The 12,836-nt window shown below is 48.8% G+C and overlaps 1 protein-coding gene across 2 annotated transcripts in view; it reads left to right on the top strand.

Moving 5' to 3' along the window:
* The window catches only part of KCNH1 (potassium voltage-gated channel subfamily H member 1), a 308,219-nt gene that overhangs the window by 210,185 nt on the left and 85,198 nt on the right, over positions 1-12,836 (top strand). For both annotated transcript variants that reach the window (XM_024551338.3, XM_045188348.2), the window contains exons 8-9: positions 1,549-1,748; positions 8,089-8,341. In XM_024551338.3, coding sequence (XP_024407106.2) covers positions 1,549-1,748; positions 8,089-8,341 — 453 coding nt within the window. The remainder of the gene's footprint in view (positions 1-1,548; positions 1,749-8,088; positions 8,342-12,836) is intronic.

Here is a 12,836-nt window from a genome sequence, read left to right as displayed (position 1 = left end):
TAGAGGCCACAAGTGGTTGGCTAGGGGACGGGAGGGGGGCGGACAAATGACTGCGAATGGGTACAGGGTTTCTCTGGGGGGTGAAAATCATCTAAACTTAGACGCAGTGACGATTGCACAGCTCTGTCAATACACTAAAAGCCATTGAATTGTATACTTTTATAGATGTATTTATGGTATATGGATTCTATCTTAATAAAGATGTTTTGAAAAAGTGCATAGTGGATGACTCCATTTATATAAGCATATGGAAATGCAAGCTAATCTATGGTGACAGAAAACACCCGTGGCTGCTCAGCAAGGGGAAGGTGGAGAGTAGGGAGAAGCAGGAGGGGGTGGAGAGGCTATAAAGGGACACGACAAACCTTTTGGGGGTGATGGAGATGTCCACTATCTTGATTATGGTAATGGTTTTAGGGGTGCATACATATGTCAAAGGTTATCTGGTTGTATCCTTTGAACATGTGCAGTTTATTGTACATGTGGCTTGTTTTTAAAAAAGCCAGAGCAAAAATGTGTGTGACATGCACGAATCTGACAAATATTTATTGGGTGCTGGTATAGTGTTAGCTCCTGGGGATGCAGTGGCAAGGAAAAGATGGGCCCAGTCTTCAAGCAACTCATACTTTGTCAAGAAAGAAGCACATGTAATAGGAGCTCTGCAGACATGGCTGGGAGTCACGGTCGCCCTTGTGGGGAGGTTTCCCAGCAGTGTGGGCACTGAGTTCAGCATCCCAGGGCAACAGGCGGGAGAGGCGGAAGGTGGGGTGTTGTGATGACATTAGGGTCGTCCTCCAGGACACTAACGTCAGAGCGGCAGCAGGAGCGCAGAGTGTGTCCTTGCTAGCTCTCAGCGGCCGTCTGATTGTATTCTCACCGCATTAAGGCCATGCTCCCCCCGCCCCCAGGACTCACATGACAGCGAAATGCATTGCTGTGTTAACATCCTGAACAATGAGTGCAAAGTAAAGCTAGAACTTCCTTCATCGCCCTCGGCAGACTGGCTATGATTTATTTATTTGTGATTGCGCATTCCAGGCCTGTCCTGCTACGCTGTTTGCTGTGTGAGGGCCAGGACTCGGTGTCTCATTCACCCTCCTGTCCCCGGCAGGTAGCATAGTGCTGGGCCCAAGCCAGGGTTTGATACAGATTACTTGCTGGTAGGTTTGGATTTGGGTTGATACGGAGCCCATAGGAACACATCTGACTGGTGGCCTCAGCCATGGCTCGCACTCTCTGTGGCTTTACAAGTGAAGCAGTCCAGCTGTACCCACCCCATCCCCCATCGCTCTCTGTGTCCTAGCTCTGGCCCCAGTCACATCAGCTCACGTCCACCCTGGCTTTGTCCTGCTGGTCTGGTGTTAGGAGACTCTTGTTTGGGGTCCACTCCCAGAGGCTCCTGGGGTGAGGTTCTCGTGGGAAGGTCAGAGCCGTCTGTCCGGCGGAAGGCAGCTCTGACCACTGGCCTGCCGTGGGCAAGGTGGGCATTCTCGGGCCCTGGTTCAGGGCCTGCTCACGTGTTGTTTCTTCTCCTCCTCCTGTCTCTAGCACTCCTTTATGCCACCATCTTCGGGAACGTGACAACCATTTTCCAACAGATGTACGCCAACACCAACAGGTACCATGAGATGCTCAACAGCGTTCGGGACTTCCTGAAGCTCTACCAGGTGCCAAAGGGATTGAGTGAGCGAGTCATGGATTATATCGTGTCCACCTGGTCCATGTCCAGAGGCATTGACACTGAGAAGGTAAGGAGGGCAACAGGCTCAGATAAACCACTTATCTGCCAGCTTTCCTGGGGAGACCTGGGGGCCCTCCTAGGGCACTTGTTCTCACACCTGGCTGTGCCTCAGAATTCACCTGGGTAGTTTTACATGTCCAGGTCCTGCCTCCAGAGATTTTGATGGCTTCCAGATCAGCCTTGCTCAAAGACTAGCAATTAAGAGCCATTATTTGAAAAATTGGAAAGGCAGGGTCTGCCTCCTGGAGAAAAGAAGAACTGGAAGTCTAACTGTCCAGGGTGGAATTTCCCAAACAGGATGTTAAGAAGCAGGGCCACCCTGGGTGAGGTCGCCAGAATTACTGATGTTCCTTCTGCCTCAGGCTAGGACGGCCCAAGACGGCTCAGCACTGCTACCAGTCCTGCGCTTATTCAGACTTTGATATTTTGTTCATCATGGACTTTTTGCCTGAATTTTTATTTTTTAAAATATTGCATTAAATAAACTATCATTTACCTCAATTACTGACTTTTTAACTTCCCCTTCAGTTCTGTGCCCAAGGCAGTTTTGTGGCCTCACTTTAGTCTTGGTCCTGATAAGAATCTCATGAGGTGATTGTTCAAAGATTCCCAGCCTCCACCCTAGACCTGCAGAATGAGAATTTGGGGGAAGGGTATAGAGAGCCCGGAAGCCTGAATTTTCTTTCTTTCTTTTTTTTAATTGTTCAGTTACAGTTGTCTGCATTTTCTCCCCACCTCTTCACCCCACCTCAGCCAAACCCACCTCCCTCCCCTGTCTCCACCCTCCCCCTTGGTTTTGTCCATGTGTCCTTTATAGTAGTTCCTGAAAACCCCTCTCCCCACCATCCCCTCCCCACTCCCCTCTGGCTATTGTTAGATTGTTCTTAACTTCAATGTCTCTGGTTATGGAAGCCTGCATTTTCACAAGTACTCAAGTAATCTTATTCATCAGAGAGGTCCTGGAAATGCTGAGCAAAGGTGTGTGCCTAAATCATCAGCTGACCTGGGCAGAGCTGCAGGTAGCCACCTCCCCAGGCATCAGTTTTCCCATCTGAAAAATGGAAGTGGCCGCAAATCTCTGTTGTTTTCCAAGAGTTGCATTTATTATTCTAGGTGCATTTCAATAAAGTGAAGGAAATTTGGTGCTATTGGAAAGAATGAAGATAAGTGGACTTTCTATTATGCACTTGAGAATTATCTCCTTTTTGTGTTTTCTATAAGCCACAATGTAACCTTAGGTCAGTTTTCCTCTGCTTTTCAGTTTTTTCAACTACACTTCTCCTTTTATCATCCATTTGTAAGTACTTAGGGAATACCGATTCCTTTCATTGTTCGAATGAGGAAAACAAAGATAACACTACTGCAAAAATGCCTTATGACACATTCAAAGCCAAATTCAGTTGGCTTTGCACAGCTCTTCGTGCTCCTGGTCTTCCTCCATTAGGACAGTCAGTTGAGAGTTGACAGTTCAAAAGGAAAAACTGAACTAATCTTAACTGATCCCAACTTAAAAGGAGCGATACTTTGGTTTGGTTAAGCACCTGAGATAATAACAGTAACACGCCGACATCACAGCACCAGCTATGGTGACTTGAATGAGCGTTGAGCACAAAAATTTACAGCCCTTCTCAACGCACCTGGTCCTGTATCCCTGCTTCACCTAGGCTCGCCTACTACCCTGCTGCTACTTCTGTTGAAAGGGGTAAGGACACAGAGGCCCAGTTAATTTTATTAACTGCCCCGGCTCACATAATTAAGAATAGCAAAGCTACCCTGACCGAGTAGCTCAGTTGGAGCATCATCCCAGTATGCTAAGGTTACAGGTTCGATCCCCAGTAAGGGCACATAAAAGAATCAACCAATGAATGTATAAGTAAGTGGAACAATAAATGGATGTTCCCCCCACCCCCGCTCTCTCTCTCTCTCTCTCTCTCAAATCAATAAATAAATACACAAATAAAGAAATAAAAACTTCTTTAAAAAAGAAAACTTGAATAAATAGAAAAAATACCTTTCTTTAAAAAACAAAAAGAAAAATGGCAAAGCCAGGATTTGAACCCAGTTTTTCTGACTTCAAAGCTTCTGCTTTTCCTACTGTCACTTTGTGAGAATTGAAAGCGTGCACTGGAGGGAAGAAAGATGAGTCCAGATGGAGCTGCCCTGTCTCTCGGACAAGCAGAGCGCCGGTGGGGCAGGACAGTCCCTGGCTGTGCCTGTTGTTTCTGCTCTGCTCTCTCGGCAAGCCCGTGGGTTCTGTGGGTGCCCCGGAGCTGATGGAGCAGAAAGGAACTTTGATCTCTTGGTCCCGGGGCTCCTTTTCCCAGAGGCCAGGATGCCTTTGGAAAGCTGGTTGTGGGAAAGAAGTCCCTTCCCCGCCCTCACTGCAGGGCTGAGCTGGGTGGCTGCCCAAGGGCGACAGCACTCAGCATTGACCCTGTCTTCCCCTCCTATTGCCTCACGACCCTGGAGGGCTTTGGGACCTGCCCCGGGTTCTGATCGGATGGAAGACGTGATACTGTGGCATCTCACCGCAGAGCCTGGTCTGGGGTGACTGTTCTTCCTGGCCTTCCTGGCCAGCAGCTGCTTTGGAGAGGACCAGTCCTGTGGACCCATGCCTCTCCATGGGTCCCCTCTCCTCCATTCCGGGTCAGAATGGTCAGTGATGGCCAGGGGAGCCGGGGGTGGGCTGCGTGGTGGGGAGGGTGGCAGTGCTGGGCTCATTCAGTTTACCATGTATTGGCTGGTGACCTTGAGCATGTCACTTGTCCTTCTAAGTCTGTGACACCTGGAAACTAGATGACTTTTAATACTAAGGCCGACATTCAAGGCCCTTTGGGCTCTGACCTCCTGGACGTCAGAGCCTCCGTCAGGCCGGGCCACTGCTCTGCTGGGTGGAGAACACCGGAAACGAGGGCCACGTGCACTGAGCACTGGGTGTGCCAGCTCAGGGCACGCTCAGAGGAGTTCTGTGCTCCAGTTCCAGAGTGAAGACTTGGGGAAAGCTAAGCATTGCTTCAAGTTCCCATGACGACCAAGCGTTAAAGACAGGAATTGCATCCAGATCCGCCCGCCCCTAAAGCCTGTTCTCTCAGCTGTGCTGCTGTCCTGCCCAATCTGAGTGGCTTCTGGAGCTTCTATGGTGACATCTGCCTGTGGCCTTCAAGGCCTCAAGGACCAGCAGGGATAGTCTCTTCTCAGTACCAGGTAGAAGGGAAGGTGGCCTGTTTCAGGGCCTCAAGCTGACACCCTCCCCCAGAGACAGGAATTCAGGGTCCCCCAAGCCCTCACAGTATGGAGCCCGAAGAAGAAAGCTGGGGAGGCCTGATGGCTGTGACAGTCCATGATTTCCACTCCACGGTCCCTCTCCTCCTCACACGCACTTCCCAGTGGCTCCGGGAACAGAGCCCATGAATAAAATATTGTCACCATGCCAGGGCTTCCTTCACTAGCAGCCTCTGCCAGCAAAGTCCAGCCAGGGGGAAACCAACTATTTAAAGGTAAACTTGCAAGAATAAATCTTGGTTTCGAACCACTGGGCACAGTTTTGACATGACATGTGAGCATTCTACACTCCCTTGTGTTCTGTTTGGAGAGACGAGGATCCAAATTAAATCCACATTTCTACAGAAGTCTTGTTTTTAATGAGCTTTAAAGAGGAAAGTATTAGCAAACACTCCGCCCAAGCATTGCTAGTCTGAATCTTCCTCCGTCTCTGCCAGCCTTCCATTCCCTCTGCGGGAGAACATGCTGACTGCCTCAGCATCCTGCAGCCCCAGAGCAGGACCACAGAGGGAGGGACTGGCATTAATTGAGTCTCCTGCTAGAGCCAGGCACTGTCCCGAGGAAGTGTGCTGGGAGATGCAATTTTATTTAATCCTCACCAGCCAATGTGAGTGGTGTGCATTTTACAGGAGACACCGAAGGGTAGAGCAGTTAAGTCACCTGGAGAGGAAGGAGGTGGGATTTCAATGGTTTGCCCTCTTTCCACTGCCACACCTCCATGCAGAGTTCAGGGGCACCTGAGCGGGGTGGGATGGGAGTGAAGCTGTCAAGGGCAAGCTGAGATTTGAGCTGGGCTTTGAAGGAAACTGCAGGATTTCCAAAGTCCACGGTGAGCTCCAGACATAGACAAATGGCCTGTGCTAAGGCAGAGAGGCGGGGTCGGGGAAGTAACCAGCACACCAAGGAAATGTCCTCATTGGACATGGTTGATTTTATGCCCACAGCTTTGTTCCCAGGCTAGGAGGGGAGAAGGATCAATTTAGGAACACTCCTAATTTCTCTGGAAAAGTCCAATTGGGGTCTTACTGTGTTACTTAGTATGTAAGGGGCTATGCCATGGTTTCGTGACAAAATTTTGTCCAAGGAAATATTTCTCCCACTAGAGAAGGCTGAGAACGTTTTTTGTCTTGGAAGCATGAGACCTGCATGGCCTCTTACAGTTCCCATTTGCTTTGATTTCCTAATTGCTGAAAATCAAATCACAAGCCCATTTTTTGGGGTGGGGGGCAGCCACATGATATAAGAAGTGGTTAGTATCTAACCTAGGCTCTGGAGTCTGGCTACCTGGTTGGAGATCCCCGCTCTGCCATTTCCTGGCTGTGCCACTTAGGCAAGCTAGTATCTTCCCCGTGTCTCGGTTTCCTCATCTGTAAAATGGCACAATAGTAGCCCTTACATCTTAGGCTTTATGTGAGGACTAAATTAGCTAATGCACATAACCATGGAAAATGTAAAATCACAGCCTTCCCTGGCTTTCCTTCTCTTTCTTTACTGTTCTTTTTAGCACTTACTGCTAAATTATTTTGCTTATTATTTGTCTCCTCCCACTAGATGTTAAGTTACATGAAGGCAGGGATTTTTGTCTATTTTGTTCACTGCTACATCCTCAGAACCTGGAATCGTTCCTGGCATAAAATAAGATGCTGTAAAATAAGTATAAAATGAATGAACCACTCTAAAGTATTTAGCAATACACGGCACACAGTAAGTGCTTAGTAAATATTATTTATATCTCTCTTTCAATCACACCCATATTCCGTCCCTCTGCGGACTGTCAGCTCCATCTTCAAAATGTGGTCTGAATGTGATCGCTTTTCACTGGCTCCACTGCCAGCATCCAAGTCCCTGAGCTCTTAGGTCACGCTTGCAGGAGTGACCTAAACTTGATGTCAGAGGCTCACGGGGAGGCCAAGGGAGGCCCCAGCCCAGTGACAGTACCCAGTATTCCTGTCTGCACACGAGAAAGGATTCAAGAATGAGACAGAAAGATTCAGTGAAGCATGGAGGTTTTATTAAAGCGAAAATGCACACTCAGATAGGGAGTGAGTCGCCCTGGAGGGTTTGGGGGTCTGGGCTTATATTTGGGTTAGTGGGGAGGAACTCATAAAGGGGTGGATCTGGGCAGAGTGGAGGTAGAAGGGATGAGGCACCACCTTCCCAGTGGGAGGGGAGTTTGTATCTGAAATGTGTGGTGTTGGTGCATGATGGGTCCGGGTCTATCTGCAATGCTGATGATATGATAATGGCATTATAATTGACTGTAGGTCACCTTTCGGGGTCAGGGTGCCTGGCCCAGCTGGATAGAACTGGACCTCATTTGTCTCTGCAGTCTTCCTTACAAGCTTGCTTCCTCTTGCAAGCCTGTTTCCATACAGAGGGGGTGGAGGTGGGGCCCAGCACCTCAATCTGGCTCTCCTGCCGCAACTTGACTCCTTGGCTCCGTTCTCGCTCACTGGAAGTCAGGACCCTCTACCCTCTGACTCCATTCTGTAGCTGCAACGATCCCCTAAAATATAGTTCAGGCCCTGTCACCTCCCTGCTGGAAATCCTCCAATGTGTCCTCATCGCACTCAGAATAAATCAAAAGCTTTGCATACTTGAATGTCTCTACACGCTCTCCTGCTCGGCGTTCTCCCAAAAACCTCATCTCCCCCTTCCCTCTCATTCACATTGGCTATTGCTGCAGTCTCCTCACAGCCTTTGTTATTCTTCTGGAATGTTCATTCTTCACAGGGCTGCCTCTGACAGCATATGAAGGTGTCAGTTTAAATGTCACCTCCTCCGAGAGGCCTCCCCCAGCTACTTAAAGAGTCCCACATTCTTCCAGCCCCTGCTCTCAGGACCCGCTTCGGAGCAATTAACACAGGTTTTCGTGGCCACTGCCTCCCACAGACAGTAGGCACCACGAGGCCAGGGACCTGCTGTCTTGTCCACCAGGGCTGTGAGTGCCATCTGGCCTCAGAGGGTGGGGTGGGGGGTGCTTCTGCTCCCAGGTGTGGAGCAGCGGTGAGCTGGAGGCCTCAGCGAGGAGCACCCTGACACTGTTCCTTCCTGTGCTTGGCCAGGTCCTGCAGATCTGCCCCAAGGACATGAGAGCTGACATCTGCGTGCACCTGAACCGCAAGGTGTTCAAGGAACACCCGGCTTTCCGGCTGGCCAGCGACGGCTGCCTGCGGGCCCTGGCCATGGAGTTCCAGACGGTGCACTGCGCCCCGGGGGACCTCATCTACCACGCGGGAGAGAGTGTGGACAACCTCTGCTTTGTGGTCTCCGGCTCCCTGGAGGTGATCCAGGACGATGAGGTGGTGGCCATCCTAGGTAGGTGTTGCCTCAGCTGGAAGGAAACCTTCTGGTGCCTGAGATTTTGGCTTAGCTACTGAGTAGCCCAATGCCGCTGCCACCTATGACCAGCGATTGCACCATGGGGCAAGAACAATTGTTAGCATCTGTGCCTCTAGCCAACAAACAAAATAGTTGAGTGCCTGTTTTGTGACCCTTAGGGTATTGCAGTGACAGAAATGGGTTTCGTCCTCAAGAACCACCCAGGCAGCTGGGGAGATGAACAAATAAGCAGATATTTGCATACAGTGGAAGGGGCATCTAACCCTGTATTCAAGTGTAGGGAGGGCTTCCTGGAAGAAATGACACCTACATGGAAAAACAAATACTGAGAATGAGTTAGTAGGAGAGGACAAAGGGGAGTTCTAGGCAGAGGGAGCAGCATGTGTGAAGCCCCTGCAGAGAGAGCACATGGTTTCTCTGCAGAGCTGCACGTGCTTCGGTGCGGTTGAAACACACACACCAAAGCGGCATGTGAGGGATGGGGCCGGGGAGGCCGCCAGGGGCGAGGCCGGTGGTGCAGGCGCTGGGATCCATGTTAAAAGATTTGGATTTTACTCTGGGCGAGCCAAAGAAGGGCTTAAAGCAGGGGAGGGGCATGCTCAGATTTGTACTTCAGGCAGGTGATGGCAGTTGCAACTTGGAGGGTGGATTGAAAGGAGCCGGCTGGGGATGGCAGGTGAGGTTGGGGACACGTCCTCTAGGGGCGAGTTGATGGTGAGCCGGTGAAGAGAAGCAAATGGAGCTGAGTACAGAATGTAGAATCAACAGAGCCTGATGACAGATTTCCTGTTGCGGGGGAGAGGAGAGGGTCCAGGAGGGTTGTGGAGTTTCTCACGTGGGTAACAGGGAAGCTGGTCTGCCAGACACTATGATAGGGGGCCGGGGAGGCGGAGAGGGATGTGGGGCACATGTTGATGTTTTCCATGTTGCACATCAGTGGCCTTTAGAGACTCATCTGATTGCCTGAGGCAGTAGCTTCGGGGCAGCTCCTGACTGGGGGCGTTTTACACTGAGCGGGCGGGCCATCATAGTAAGACCCATCATTCGTGGCCATCATTCTGCACCAGGCATTTTACACACAGATTCTCAGCGAACCCTTAGAGTAACCCTGTGAAGTGACTGTATTAGCTCCGTTTTGTGTATGAGACAGTGAGAACTCAGGGAGGTTAGGAGACTCTCCCAAGACCTCACAGCTGACGAGGTCCATGGAGCCAGCATCCTGGAGTCCCTGACTCCAAAGCCTCTGCTCCGTCTTATTTTGTAATACTGCAATCCTAATGATGATTTACATAGTTTGCTGGCCCGTGGAGCTGCCAGGTACTGCTAGACATTGTAGACATACATGAGGGGAAACCCAAAACTTACTTATAAAAAATTGTATATTTATTCTTACCTGTTTAAGCTTCACCCACCTTCAAAGAACTCTCCATTTGATGCAATACGCCTATCGAGATGCTTTTTCCACGGCTCAAAACAGTTTTTGAACTTGTTGATTTTGATGCCTTCTAGTGCTTCTGCCATTTTTTGTTTCACTTCTTCCACATCGGCAAAACCTTTGAGGACTTTTTCCATCCAGGGAAACAAACAAACAAAAAAGTCACTGGGGAAGAGATCAGGTGAATAGAGAGGGTGGGGCAGGGGGTCGTGTCATTTTTTGGTCAAAAACTGCTGAACACTCAGTGGGGTGTGGGCAGGTGCACTTGTAAATTGCCCATCATGAAATGGGTAAACGTGTTGAAAGTATTTAAAAAAAAAAAAAAAAAACACTAAACGCAGCCTCTGGCAACAACCTGAGTTGGTACACTGACACAGATGGGTCCCTAAAATACTCACCTAGCAGAGGAAGCCTGGACTACACGGGGCTTGCCCTCCAGAAGATAATTCCAGGGGTTTATTTGGGTTTTTTTTTGGATCCCCCTCATATTTTAGGAATCTGAGACAGAGAGATTAAATTACACCAAAGTTAGAATTGAAATGCAAACTAAGTATTTAGACACAGTGTTTTAAAAATAATCCCAAACTTTGTTCCTGTTTAACCTTCAAGGGTATAACATGCAGCCTCCTCTTGCTCCCCAGCCCCAAGCAACCTTGCCCTCTTGGTTACATTCTGCTCGGGTGAATAGTCAAGGATGATTTCCATTACTCCAGCATTTGCTGGAGACTGCGATAGAGACTGGGTGGGGGAGAGGCTGAAATTGTTGGCTGAAATAAGTGTTCTGGATTCCTGGTATCCACTGAATTCTACAGACAGACAAGTTCTTCTGTTCCTTGCCTTTCTCACCCACAGCGATGTGAGACTTGACTGTGTATGAATGGGACACGCATTACTTTACTGTAGCTGCAGGGAAGTGACATTAATGCCTGCCTTTAATCAGTGTCCTTGATAAACAGCACTTCCCGTTGGTAATAGCAATCGGGGTGTTTGCCTGGCTGAGAAGAAGAGTAACTAGTGAGTAGTTGTTTCTCCTTTGAATTGAATTTGAATTGATCCCGTGGCATAGGGCGTCTTTCACCCATCTCCCCCATCCCGATATGCAGCACATGCCTTTCCAGGGAATACTGTTCACCTACATACTCATGCTCAGCGCGCCCTTACTCATGCACCCTAAACAGCTGCACTGTCAGGAGCTGCACATGGACACCCAGCCGTGGATGTGCGCAGAGCCGCAGAGGAGCGAGGGCGGCAAGTGACTGTGTCCAAGCCATGTCCCGTTTCCCCTCAGCCTGGGCTTCTTATGGGCTTGATTTATTGTTGATCTACCTGGTCAACTGATGCTCCTCCAAATCCGGCCCTCTGCTGCGGGCCTTCCTGCGCATCCTGCCTTCTCCAGTTAGCAATGCCCTCGAGTTGTCCGGACTAGAAAAAGCACCTCCCATGGGTCCCCAGCGGCCGGGACATTTTAAGAGGCTCTTATTCTATAAAAGGATGACACAAGTTCTTTGAGTCAACCTGACCACTGGACCAGGACACATTAAGAGATCCCAATTTGCTTTCTGGAAACAAATTCAAGGCTGTTTTTCTCTGATTAGAATACCTTTTGCTCAATGAATTGAAACCAGTTTGTTCTTGCAAAGGGGGTCCAAGCATCGGATGGCTATGGGAACTAGATCTTTATCGCCCTTTGATGCCCTTCAGTTCAACCCAGCCAGAATTTACTGAACACTTGCCAGCCACTGTCAGAGGGGTGGGGATGCAGCTGTGGACCCGACAGTAGCCCAGCCTTCCAGGAGCTCCCGTGGAGGAGACCGCCATTCCTAAAAAAGCAACAATCTCACTGCTTGATAAGTGTTATCATCGAATGCAGGTGCTTCTAGAGGGTCATTGGACAAGTAATTATTGAGCAGCTGCTGTGTATCCAGGCTAGGTCATCTTCAGTTATCAAAGAACAGGAGTCTTTAGGAAAAAGCTGGTTGATCTCATCTGTTTGGTCTCTAGCCCCTTGTTATCGGTTCACTGATTTACATTCTGCTGATTTGTTTCCTGCTTCCGGTTCTAATACTCCACCCCCACTCTCTGTTTAATTGTAGCGCAGACTGCAAGAGTGGGGGGAAAGGTCACTGTTCCTAACTGAGTGTGTTTAGTATATGTTTTAAAAGAACCCTTTGTAATGCAAGGGTTCTCAAGGAGTGTTTTTCAAACTTTCTTGACTGCAACTCACCATATGAAATGTTTATTCCATCACGAACTAATCAACCTGTGCGCACACAATTACACATAAAACTCAGTACTTACTTTTGCTACATGAAATGCACATGGCATTTTCTGTTCGATTCTATTATCTTTCATTGAAAAAGAAAGCGACTCTCATGACCCACTAAATTGCTTTCTTGACCTGCGTCAGCCCGCAGTGCAAAGGCACAGTCCCGCAAACGTACACCGTATCTCTCTAGGAGTGAAGGCCGTGCTGCGTCCCGAGGACAGAACATACTGAACAATCTCGTGTGAGTTTCTTTTCTGCTGATGTTCTCTGTCTTAATTTTGAAATGACACCCTCCCAATCTCCTTTTGGAATTCTCTTAGAAATCATTTAATGTCTTCTCAAATTTAGTTTCTCGGCTCTGCAAAATAATTTTAAGATTTTACTATATGCATTTTTATTATCTTTTTAAAAACAATTTTCTTCTAGTTTTTCATAGATACGAGAATAAAAAGATACAGGCACCCATTTTGGTCCCTGACCAAGCAGTACTGTTAGCACTTGCAAGCAACTCCCAGTTTTTCTCAGTTTTTCTCAGTTTGCGTTACACGGCCAAAGTCGGTGAGTCCACCGGCGCTGTGCTTCAGTGTGGTCTGTCTCCGCAAGTTTCCATCTTATAAAAGCGGTACTTAAATGGTCTTGTTTCACTGTGGCCTCGTGTTTCTGCAGTCACTTTTATGGGTTCTGCGTTTTAATATTTAAGTTGTGGTTTAATCATGGACCATCTTGGGCCTTTCGCTTTGCTGTGTTTCACTCCATTGGGCAAGACTGAG

This window comes from Desmodus rotundus, chromosome 12 (genome assembly GCF_022682495.2).
Source record: "Desmodus rotundus isolate HL8 chromosome 12, HLdesRot8A.1, whole genome shotgun sequence".
Taxonomy (NCBI): Eukaryota; Metazoa; Chordata; class Mammalia; order Chiroptera; family Phyllostomidae; genus Desmodus; species Desmodus rotundus.
Note: the sequence above shows the minus strand (reverse complement) of the source record. Positions and strands in the feature narration are given on the sequence as shown.